Below are 11,326 nucleotides of genomic sequence, written 5' to 3' on the forward strand. Positions count from 1 at the left end.
ATTGTTGATCTACAGCTATTAGATTGTGTGTATGTATGGCTTAAATTGCAGGCTGACCTTCTTTCTCTTAAACAGCAGTCTGAAAATGGAAAAAGAGGTTTTGTTTGTCATCATACCGACATGGTCATCCTATCTGGTCTCGTTCCTGCTCCAATTATTTCAAATAACGTCCTCTTCTGCCACCTTGTGGTCATTTTTACAATCGCCGGGAGAAGATTCCATTGGGGGGAAAGGCTCCTGCCAGATATTGATGGCAGGTAGGTTATGCAAAATGCACCCAAGTTTGTACAAACCCCGAATGTGAAAGGTTGGAGGGGGGGTGGGTTCCATTTGTAGGCAGAATGAGGATTGTTTGACCAATCAGCAACAGTCAAAGCTCCTCTCAGAGAACTGAGAAATCACACCTGAAAATCAAAACAATAACAGTGTGTGACCACAATCAACTTTAACTATCAAAGTTCCCCCCCCCCCAAAAAAATCCAGCATGACACTGCTGTAAAGAAAATAAGAAAAATAGTGAACAGTAAGAGCTGCTATATTAGAGACACGTGATATTTTTTTATACATTTTTATCCAAACCGTTTGATCTTTAATCATCACATTGAACGCCGTTACGTTCAGACAAAGCCGTGTGCGGTTTAGTACGATTCTGGGGCTCTGTGCGCTAAAAATGTAAGTAATTGAATGTGCAGCAAGTGTTTACACTAAGTAGATACCTTTCAAATCATATTTGAAGAAAAAGCCAAACATTTATATAGGCCTAAAATAAAAATACAGAATGCTGCAGTATTGTTAGTATTTCTCCTCAATAAAGCTTTAATTTGAAGACGGCCATAACCAAAATTTAACAAACTACATGACAAAAAAAGTTGAAAAAACCTTTTAATGAAAAAAAACAACAAAAAAAACATATCTGGGACAGTTTCATTCATGGTGTACAGATTTCTACCCACCGATTCAAAACAATAATTTGTCATTTAAAAGAAGTTTCCAAATCTGAGGACCAATTGAAAGCAAATTTATAAAAGTGTAGTAATAAAACGTTCAAATATGTCACAGCAAAACTAGGATTTGACTTAGTTTAACACTGTCGGCAGGTACGGTTGATACAGGGACAATCATTTCAAAAAGAAAGCGACCAAAAGGAGTTAACAGCAAATCATTTCTTGAGTCGAGTGGTGCAGATGGGCTCCAGGGTAGAAGTCAGACAAAACAACCTGTTGGAGAGTGTTGTGGGAGGATGGGAGGTTGGATGCACTCTATGACTGAAGGTTCCGGCACCTTGTAGTCCAGGCAGACTGAAGTGTCGGGGGGGTCGGGGGAGGGGGGGTGGGGGGGGACCACTCTTAAAACGTGTTGCGCACCTCTGTGGTTCGGTGCTGTTGAGCCAGTTTACCGTAGCCGCCTCTGGCCGGGTCATAGTCTTGTCTGTACTCGTCTCTCACCTGCACAGCGACGACAAGCGTTCAGGAAACAACAACACACCGAGAAAGACCAATCCAGCAACAGACTTCTTCAGCAACACTGAACAGACCACGCTGTTGCATTTACTTAACGTTTGGCTTAAAATTCTTTTTTTTTTTTTTAATACATTATTCATATTTCCTCCAGGTTTTAAACAGATCTACTTTAGGTTTTCTCCCCTCAGGATCGGACTACTTTATCTCCTTCACTTGAGCTCAGACTTTCTTAAAGAGACCGTCACACGACACTTCTGGCTTCCCGCCACTGGCTGCTTTTGTTTCTCAAGAGTTGAGATTTTTACTGATCACTTGAAGCGGGCCGAGGTTTTGGCCCAACCCTCCGGCTTCAGCCCAAGGAGATCAGACCCACAATAATCAGGGACCTTCAAAAGGTGATTCGGCATCTTAATATCACGCCGTCACGAAGCCTTTAATATTCCTTTACCATCTAAAAACCAGTCGTCATATAACCCTAGAAAAACAAGGACACCATTAATAAAGCTATTGAAGAAACTTAGAAATTTACTTTCAAACTACTGCAAAGTGACCGTCTTCATTCAGTAACGGGATAAAGCTGCTGTGACACAAGCAAACGTGGAGTCGTCAGAACAACGTGCCGTCTGCTTCCGAAGCACATTGGCAGTTATAGAAGAAACTACAGAGAAGACGAGACACATTTAAGTGGACAACTGATCGGCTGTTTTTAAAGCTGTTTGACATCAATGGGCTTCATTTTTCCTTGACGCAGGTGAAGAATATATTTATTAAAAATGGACGAGTTCAGTCTCTCTTCCTTTTACAGAGTTTCACTCTGAAGTGGGCGGAACTTTTTTTTTTTTTTTTTTTTTGAAGGAAAGATTTGGAAACGCTGAGACGAAGCCGTGTGGCGTGTTTGTTATACAACAGTACAAAATCACTACAAATTAACCTGAAGACATTTCACAGTCAGCCTCTATTCGTGGACGGTTGATTTACATGAGAACATGCCCCCCCCCCCACCCCCCGAACTCTCAAATGGAGCAAGAGTAGCATGAGCCTCTCGAAGGACTTTTATAGGAGAGTTTTTGTCCCAAAAGGTAGAAACTAAAAGGTGTTGAGGAGAGAGAAATGTACATCTCTCTAATGATTAGTCTAATATTTATGTATCCATGTTTACTGGCCCAGAAAGTTTGTTATCGACCAGCACGAAAATAAACCTGATTATGGGCTTTTGTGTTGCTCGACGCTGTAATTTACACTTCCATTTCTCCCGTGCATTACTACAGTAATGCTGTCTTTTCAAAAGGCCACAGTTAATCATGCATAATTTATTTTTGAAAGTTCTAAATACCAAACTGGTATAATAAAATGGCGTGATAGAGTGTATCGATTTCTTTGAAAGTCATTTCATTACATGTCATTTTTCAAATGTCAGTGAGCCGGGTTGTTTTTTTTTTTTTTTAATCCTGCAGAGAAAGAAATTGTAAACTTTTTTCAAAGTGAAGGACAGAGAGGCCGAGGACACTGAACCGTACGGCTGCGAGTTGACCGCGGACCGTTTCAAACTGAGACAGACATCTCGCTTGAGAGCAGGTCTCACGAATCCCCACCATTCATCAAAGTTAAGATGAAGCCACAGCACTCACCTGTCCTCCAGATTTCCCTCGGCCGTACTGCCGGCCCTCCTTGAAGCCGGCGTCCCAGTCGGTCCTGATGATGCGGTCATCCAGCCGCGTGCCGTTGATGAAGCGCATCGCATGCTCCGCGTCCATGCGCACGTGGTATCTGGCGCAGCAACGTTAAAGCTATATCTGAAAGTTAACCGTGTATGCGAGTGCGTTTATGGCGCCAGCCGGGCCAGTGAGCAGTCTTCACCTCGACTGAAAAGGATACTCTACGAAGCAAAACCCACAGGCCGTCTTCTTGATTTTATCCAGACCGATGATGATGCGCTTGACATCTCCACTTTTGGAAAACAGCTCATGAACCTGTTACGCAGTAACAAACACCGAAGCATGTCAGAGAAATAACAACGGCTGAGCATTAACATAAATCATTGGAACCATGAAAGGCTCATGCTGGACGTGCGAAGCGTTACAATATGATCCTGACAAGGCCTGAAAAGAGCAATATTTCTTCCATCCTCGTGTTCTCATAAGACAGAGGTCACAAAATGACCCACTACCCACTTTAATGGGGAGGGATGGGGTGGGGCTGGGGGGGTTAGATTTAGTGGAAAGCATTCAATATAGCAGTGAATCTTACCTGCTCCTCTGTGGTGTAGAACGAGAGGTTCCCTACATACAATGTGTTGCTTTGCTTCAGCAGCTTTTCCTGTTCATAGCGATTCCCCTGAAAACACACGGAACACGATTTTAATAAGCAAAAGCATTTTCCCACCCAGTGACCTCAGCCATATTGCGACAACCAAAAGGCAATAAACCAGGCTTGTTACCATTTTAAGTCAATCTTTACATTTCCTCCTGACGAAGGCTCTGTTCATGACAATGGGCCATTTCATCCATTTTTTAACTGATCCTATAATATTCAAATTTTCTGAGAGAGAGAATTTGGAGTTTTTCCATCATTTGTGAGCCACAATCATCCACACGTCTAGAAATCAAGGTTTGAAATATTCATTCTGTGTAATGAGGCTATATAATATTTGGGTTTCACTTTCTGAAATGGACTTAAAATATTGAACTTTTCCATAATATTAATACAATTTCTGAGATGTACCAATATGCTTTTCCCTGCCAATAGAGTTTGTTGTATATTAGTTAATTTAATCCTTTCTGACCTCGGAGTGGTCACTGTTAAGCTTCGGACATATTCAAATTAAATATTACTTTTTTTTTACTTTAATCCCATCTTGTTTTATATATAACTTTATTTTTCTATTTATTCTGTGTGGAGCCATGTTTCAAAAGAATTTCTCTCTGGGATTATAAAAGTGCTTCTATTCTATTATTTCTTTCTTTTTGGGTAACGACGTCTCACCAGAGGCCTCCCTCTGGCGCCCCCTGTTGGCGTCCTGGCCCACATGTTGAACATTACAGGTCTACAACGACTGAGATCCGGCGTCTAAATCTTTTAAACCATACTAATGCCACACTTATCGGTCTGTGGCCACACCGGGGGAAGGTGTCATTTTAACTGCGACGTTGGAATACAATACTCAAATTTAAAACAAGTTACTGTGTAACAAATCAATTGGTACATGCACGTTACGCGTGACTTTGTTTGAGCATACATCGGCTATTGAAAACCTTATTTGTCCGCCTCATCTTATAATAACACATAACATAACTCTAGCAAATCACAGAAGCATCCAAAACTCGTCCCAACGTTGAAGATACGAAGATAATTAAATCTACAAAACAAACTAAGCCGCTGTTGTTTTCTCACGACGCAAGCTGATGTGACAAAGAGCCCCGTTTCCTCCAAATACCTCCAGTCAAGATTCATATGCTGACTTACCTTAAAATGCTGGTCTCTATACTGACTGATGTCGGTGTAAGAATCGCTATTCAAAGCGTTTAATTTAGCAGACATGGCGAGAAAGTGGCCGACAGGCGTGAAGCAGCTAGCCCACCGTTAGCATGCGCGTCCGTCCTTTAAAAGAGTCCGGGTGGAACAACACACAATTCCAACATCCGCTTGGTGGCGCCGCCTGCTGGTGCCGAAATCTACTGCTGGTGCTCTATGGCTCACCTCACAGCAAGAAAATCCCGTTTTGTTCAGTGTGAGTGACGTTGGCATGTTCGCCCACTGGATTTCACTGCCCTGTGTTCAAGGTGAAGTCTTGTTTTAGTCTGTTGTCCGCAACAATGGGCTTCAGGCCCAGAAGTTTAAAAAAAAATAAAAAATAAAAAATAGAAGCTATATATATATATATATATACATATATATCTTTATTAAATTTCTAATATCCCAGCTGTTAAGTGGAGACATCTTCAGCTTCCTTTAGACCGTGCGTTACAAGATGAACTTAGCAATTCAGTAAATCAGTCTTGGAGTACACGTGTATAATACACCACTTTTCCTTTTATAGGGCACACATGCATTGAAATATCTTTTAAAATTGAGTCTTTTCATGTTTGGTTTTAGTGAAAGACTCAATTCTTTATTTAAAGTGAATACTAAACTTAAGTGCCATCTATATAGTCACAAAATCTTTTAGAAACTAACCAAAGTGAACTAGCATTTCACCATTTCTAATTACAAAAAAAATCTCATTGGGTTACATTTGTTACTGGGTGTTATTATGTGTGAAGTGGCATGTTTTGTAATGTCCAACAGTTTAAAGTTACCTTCCGGAAAAAAACAAAAAGCAGAAATTATCATATATTTTACTGTGACTACAAACAATTTTCAGAAAACTTTTCTAATAATGGAGGCAATGGTGATGTAACATATAGAAACAAATGATAAAGACTGAGTAAAAAAAACAAACAGACACTTTCAATTCATCATAATTCAAAAATTTATTGTGAACAAAATCACTTATCCCACCTTGTCCTCAGTTTGACTTAAACTTAATTATAAACCTCAGATAGTTTGTTGAAAACAATCACACAGACGTAAAGGAACCTGCTCAGAAATCAGAGAACATTTTAAACAAAAATGAGAAAACGTGGCAGGACATGCCTTATTTATCAGCCTCCGAGTGAATATTGGACTCACTACTGAACGCTCCAAATATCTAATTCAGGAACCGTCAGTTAGTGCCTGAATCTTCACATAATTACTTCAGTCCAATAAGTCTCAGCCTGAACCCAGGTAACGGGGGACAGGGGCTCTGTCAGATGGTACCAACCAAACTCTCAGATTTGCCGTGTAATCTTCATCAGACCATCTCCACTTCGTCCTGCAGCAGCTCGTGGAACCTGTGAAGGGAACGGACTCACATTGTAGAAGACAGCAGGTGCAATGTGTATTCAATCCATCATGACAATTCAAATTCAGAGGTGAGGCGACCAAAGCAAATCTAAAGAGTCCAGTACAATTACACCAAACAGGGATAGTTCACATTCAGATAGATTTAAGAGTCAGTCACGAGTCCAGCATGTTCAATATAAAGGCATCTCTGTAGTTTACAAGTGTTGAGGTGATCTACGCCTCTGCAATATGAAGGCGTCTACAGTTGAAGACACTTTTTACGTTAAAGTGATCCAGTCATGGGTACAATTTCTACTGGGGATTTTTAAGCATATATATATATATATGTATATATATATATATATGTATGTGCCAGAGATTTTGCAAATGTTGGGGGAGCGTGCAGTTGGCATGCCGACTGTAGAAGTGGTTGACTGCGAGAATGTCGGATCTGTTTTGTACTGTGGAAACGATGCATTCCGATTTTTGCACACCGGACCCAGGCCTCGATCATATCTGGTACCAAATCTGATTTCTACTTTTAACGCGACCGCCGTCTGAACGACCCAGTTGCAAACATGCGACTGCCACACAGACGAATCTGTACCAGTCAGTGTTTGGTGAAATCACCATTTGCCTCACGCAGTCCAACACATCTCCTTTGGCAGAGAGGTGATCAGGTGATTGATTGTGGCCAGTGGAATGTTGGTCCCGTTTCTCTTAAATTCATATTAGTGTTTGTTTCAGACCGAGGTTGTACCAAATTATTGATAAATGAAAAAGTTCATTACGCTTAGTAACACAACTTCCGGTTTTGTAACATTTGGTGGTTTTGGATACAGACTACATGAACAGTCCTTTTAGACTTTTAGACTCATACTTGATGTTATATTGTAGAAACAAGTCAACATGCACGTAGGTCAGGTGAAACACACACACACACACACACACACACACACACACACACACACACCTGATTCTTTTATCTGTCGTTGGCTCCTTGTCAGAGGTCGGACCTCCTCTCGATGCTCAGCAGCTCCACCTCGAAGATGAGCGTTGCCCCTCCGGGGATCTTCGGCGGAGCCCCCCGGTCTCCGTAGCCCAGCTCGGCCGGGATGACCAGCTTCCTCTTCTCGCCCTCGCACATGCCCAGCAGGCCCTGGTCCCAGCCTTTGATCACCTGGCCGGTGCCCAGGGTGAAGGTGAAGGGCCTGTCGCGGGGGATGCTGCTGTCGAACTCGGTTCCGTCCTCCAGCTTGCCGGTGTAGTGCATGTTCAGCACGTCCCCCTTGCGGGACCTGATGGGGCAGTTGTCGACCCGCTTCTTGATGCCGATCTGCAGCTTCTTCTTCTCGCCTCCGCTCGCCGCCGCCGGGCTCAGCCACAGCGTGGCCACCAGCAGCAGCAGAAAGGCTCGCATGGCCGCAGTTCGCTCGGTTTGTAGGCGAAGACGAGCAGGAATAAGAGCCTCAGCAGCTCAATCTGTCTGAACAGTGAGTTAGTCCTGAAACCGGAAACCCGTCTGATTGGACCGCCTCATGCCGGATGTGTGCTGTCGGCTGGTGTAACCCACAAAGACGTCCGGAAAAAGACTGAAGTTGGTTTCGGATTAGAAGCGTTGTGCCTTGAGATATGCAAGCCCAAAGAGAAACAGTGTTACCAAGAGCATTTCAGACATTTCTGCAGATTTTGACAGAAAAATCACAAATTCAAGCAGTTTATTTGCATTTGTAGTTTCGTCAGAGAGCCATGAGTGCAGAGAACACACTACTGTGTGACTCACCAGCAGCACCACTGGTGAAATGTGGCTTTACACAGACACTGTCCCTTTAAGAGCGCCCGCAACACAACCGTGAAACTAACTTCATCGCTTGTTACGTCACAGTGTGCAACTCAGCGGTCACCTGCTTCTCCTCAGGTAAGACTACTTTTAAAGGAAATGTCGGTGAGTGTACCGAAAACGTGTCAGTAGAGTGTGTCGGTCGTGTCTCCAGCTGACAGATCCACACGCCGGTGTGTCGTTCCAGGGCTGAACGACGCCAGAATCGGCCGGGGAAGCGAGCAGCCAACGGGCACCGGTCAGGATGTTGTCCCGCATGTTGTTGTCGCTCATCAACAACCTGCACCTCGTCGAGAAGTTGGCCGAGTCTCGTCCGATGCGCAGGGCGGCTCAGCTCACAGCCTACGCCATCACCAAGGCTCAGCTCGCCGGGCGGGACGCCTCGCAGCGGGTCCTGCGCTCCCAGACGCTGCGCGAGGTGCGAAAGGAGGCCGGCAGGGTGCCCGGGGACCTGGGGGAGATCAACACCAAGCTCCGGAGGGTCAAAGACACGTTCGTGAACGAGGTGAAGGAGGGGTGGAAGGACGGCTCCCGGCAGCTCAAGAAGTGAACAGACTAAAGTGCACCGACACCACGTGGTGAAAAACACAATGCGTTGCTGCTTCTGCCTGGTCGACCTGCAACCGTCGGAATGGCTGCCTGTGATTGTTGACGTCACATTCAGCCACTTGCACTTCTCTGCAGCCACACAAGTTTAAGATTTTTGTTTCCCAGGTCTCAGACCTCGTCAGTGTAATAAACTATTAAGAATGTGTCTGAGGACGGATCCCTGGAAATTCTTGTATTTGGGTTGGTCGATTTAGGGCCTCTACCCAAGTGTTGTATATGTTCATTTTAAATAAAACAAGCTCTATGAATAGCACACAAACTTAAAAGGCCATTTATCTATAATCTACAATGCTTGATCCTGTGCAGGGCCACATCCCATATAACTACAAGCAAGGGCAGGATACAACCTGGACACATGGGGAGAACATGCAAACTTCACACAGAAAGCTCTGGCTGGTACTTGAACACCTGGCATCACTGTGGAGTGAGAGTTCTAACCACTGCTCCACCGTGCAGCCTTTTAATTTGAAGGCAATACAATAATATATTGGGTTTCACTAATGATAAATCATTGATTGACTATATTGATTTGGTCAAGGAGCTGATGTAAAAAATTATTTGACAGGTAAAAAAAAACAAGTTTATAAATGAACAAACCTCTGGTGTGTACAGACAATAGATATTGAATTATGGTAGTACAAATAAAGGCTATTAATTTATAGCAGCACTTTAAGCATGTCTATCAAATGATACATTTAAAATGGACTTTCAGGGAATATATTGGATTTCAGGCAAAGTCTTTTTTTCAGGATTTCCTAAATATTTTGTGTGGAAAACAAGTAAAATGGCAGGGTAGTCATGGAAAAAGTGCAAACCTTGTTTTCGTACCTTAAAACAAAATCTTCGATGTTATTGTATGGTTGTACAGAAATTTGTCAGAATTCAGTGTAATTTTATTCCTGTTTCATTCACGTGTTATAGTTCTCTTGCAGATCCAACTTGAAAGGTGGTTCATTGTCTTCCTGCACAGATTGTTTCTACTCATCAAAAAATAACTAATAGAAAACATAACGTACCCAACATATACTATAACAGTTTGCTTTATAATTAAATAATTGAATTTGACCTACATGGACCATAAGAACACAATGGAAGTGCTAAAACTTGTGACAATCACACAAAAGCAATTTAACTTAATTTTACCCTCAGAATTCATAATATGTTTGTTTTTAAAACTGACGGCTAGAAGCAACTATACAATTCTTAAATCAACTTCTGGATTTGGTAAACTTTTAAATATTAACGACAATAAAGTAAACTCAAAATATACTAATCTAATGGACAGTATGTGTGGAGTCTTTCAAATTAATTGCATTTTAACCATTACCATAATATTATGAACATACTAAATGAAAAATTACGTTACAGTAAAACTTGCTGTCAAATTTAATGCCGTTATGGGAATTTCATTAAGTTTAAACTCAAGGTTTACAGTAAAATCATACAGTTTTTTAATGGAGCGTACATGTTGATTTTTAGAACTGGTTTAATTTATAATAATTACCTACAAACAATGTGGAAAAGACCTTTCAAGTGTAGCAAAACCATATTTCAAATCTAACCAACACTTCGGTTTAACTAACTTGGAGGAAAGTGAGAGAAAAAACACCCGGAACAAATAATTGCAGTTTAAATCTTTATTTCATTTGAATAAGCACAGAAAACAGGTCAAATCGTCTGTTTTATGTAGCAATACTCGTGCAGACACACTGGCCTGGCAACTAAATATTAGTTACATGTTATTTCATTTCACACAGAAATAAATCTCTTATTGGAAGGGAAGAGAAAGCGGTACGTTTCTGACAGCATGAGTCAGCACATATACACTGATATGGCATCTGAACTTCATATAAAAAATAAATCTTTCATCTTAGGAAAATACACATTTAATCAACATTTCAAAACAGAAAACTGCATCAAGCAGCAGAGAGTACAATGGACATGTTGATAACGGGTTGGTCCCAGTGACAGGGAGGCGTTTCTGGTTGAGAACATGAGAACTGATCGCGTCGGCTCTGAATGGTAGAATGAAGACACACACACACACACACACACACACACACACACACACACACACACACACACACACACACACACACACACACACACACACACACACACACACACACACACACACACACACACACACACACACACACACACACACACACAAAGAAAACGGAGGCGAATCGCTTTCCAAACCAAAATGGGACTAACTTCCTTCATACCGATCAAACAACATGCAAATGACAGTTGTGCTTTTCTGGGTCAAAAATAATACAAACCAGACTTTCATTATTATTTTTTTTTTTCATCCTCACACAAACAAACCTGTGAGAAGGAAAACACTAGTGCATATTCACTGATATGGCATTAGCTTATGGTGGCAACACAGGCTGAACCAATCCTGTGTCTGGTAGCAGTATTCACACAGCATGCGGCAGCGAAGTAGAGGTCCAGTCAGACTTTTCTTTACTTAAACCTCTCAAAACAGCAAAACAGACAAGAGCTCATTCTCTCACAACAGAAACCACCGGATGCCGTCTTCATGTTC

The 11,326-nt window shown here is 42.0% G+C and overlaps 3 protein-coding genes across 3 annotated transcripts; 1 reads left to right on the forward strand and 2 right to left on the reverse strand.

Annotated features, from left to right (window-relative positions):
* Positions 1–794: 794 nt before the first annotated feature.
* Positions 795–5,071, reverse strand: ncbp2 (nuclear cap binding protein subunit 2). Its single transcript, XM_080472782.1, has 5 exons — positions 4,923–5,071; positions 3,708–3,794; positions 3,336–3,430; positions 3,089–3,227; positions 795–1,445 (listed from the first exon to the last, which is right to left on the reverse strand). The coding sequence occupies exons 1-5, from the start codon at positions 4,995–4,997 to the stop codon at positions 1,347–1,349; spliced, it is 495 nt and encodes a 164-aa protein (XP_080328908.1). The 5' UTR covers positions 4,998–5,071; the 3' UTR covers positions 795–1,346.
* A 713-nt stretch (positions 5,072–5,784) lies between these two features.
* Positions 5,785–8,810, reverse strand: fkbp2 (FKBP prolyl isomerase 2). Its single transcript, XM_080472716.1, has 3 exons — positions 8,279–8,810; positions 7,297–7,947; positions 5,785–6,331 (listed from the first exon to the last, which is right to left on the reverse strand). The coding sequence occupies exon 2, from the start codon at positions 7,741–7,743 to the stop codon at positions 7,327–7,329; it is 417 nt and encodes a 138-aa protein (XP_080328842.1). The 5' UTR covers positions 7,744–7,947; positions 8,279–8,810; the 3' UTR covers positions 5,785–6,331; positions 7,297–7,326.
* On the forward strand, positions 8,408–8,713 carry LOC308115286 (protein NCBP2AS2-like; the record flags this gene model as incomplete). The annotated part of the gene is made up of 1 exon (XM_080472717.1): positions 8,408–8,713. One exon carries the CDS (start codon positions 8,408–8,410, stop codon positions 8,711–8,713), a length of 306 nt encoding a protein of 101 aa, XP_080328843.1.
* Positions 8,811–11,326: the final 2,516 nt, after the last annotated feature.

This window comes from Lipophrys pholis (genome assembly GCF_963383615.2).
Source record: "Lipophrys pholis genome assembly, chromosome: 10".
NCBI lineage: Eukaryota > Metazoa > Chordata > Actinopteri > Blenniiformes > Blenniidae > Lipophrys > Lipophrys pholis.

Excerpts from the sequence above, each read along its gene's own strand:
- ncbp2 (XM_080472782.1), bottom strand. The coding sequence starts at position 4,997 with ATGTCTGCTAAATTAAACGCTTTGAATAGCGATTCTTACACCGACATC. Across the intron at positions 3,795-4,922 it reads ATAGAGACCAGCATTTTAAG|GGGAATCGCTATGAACAGGA; the intron begins GTAAGTCAGCAT and ends GTGTGTTTTCAG. Across the intron at positions 3,228-3,335 it reads TGTGGGTTTTGCTTCGTAGA|ATACCACGTGCGCATGGACG; the intron begins GTATCCTTTTCA and ends TTGCTGCGCCAG.
- fkbp2 (XM_080472716.1), bottom strand. The coding sequence starts at position 7,743 with ATGCGAGCCTTTCTGCTGCTGCTGGTGGCCACGCTGTGGCTGAGCCCG.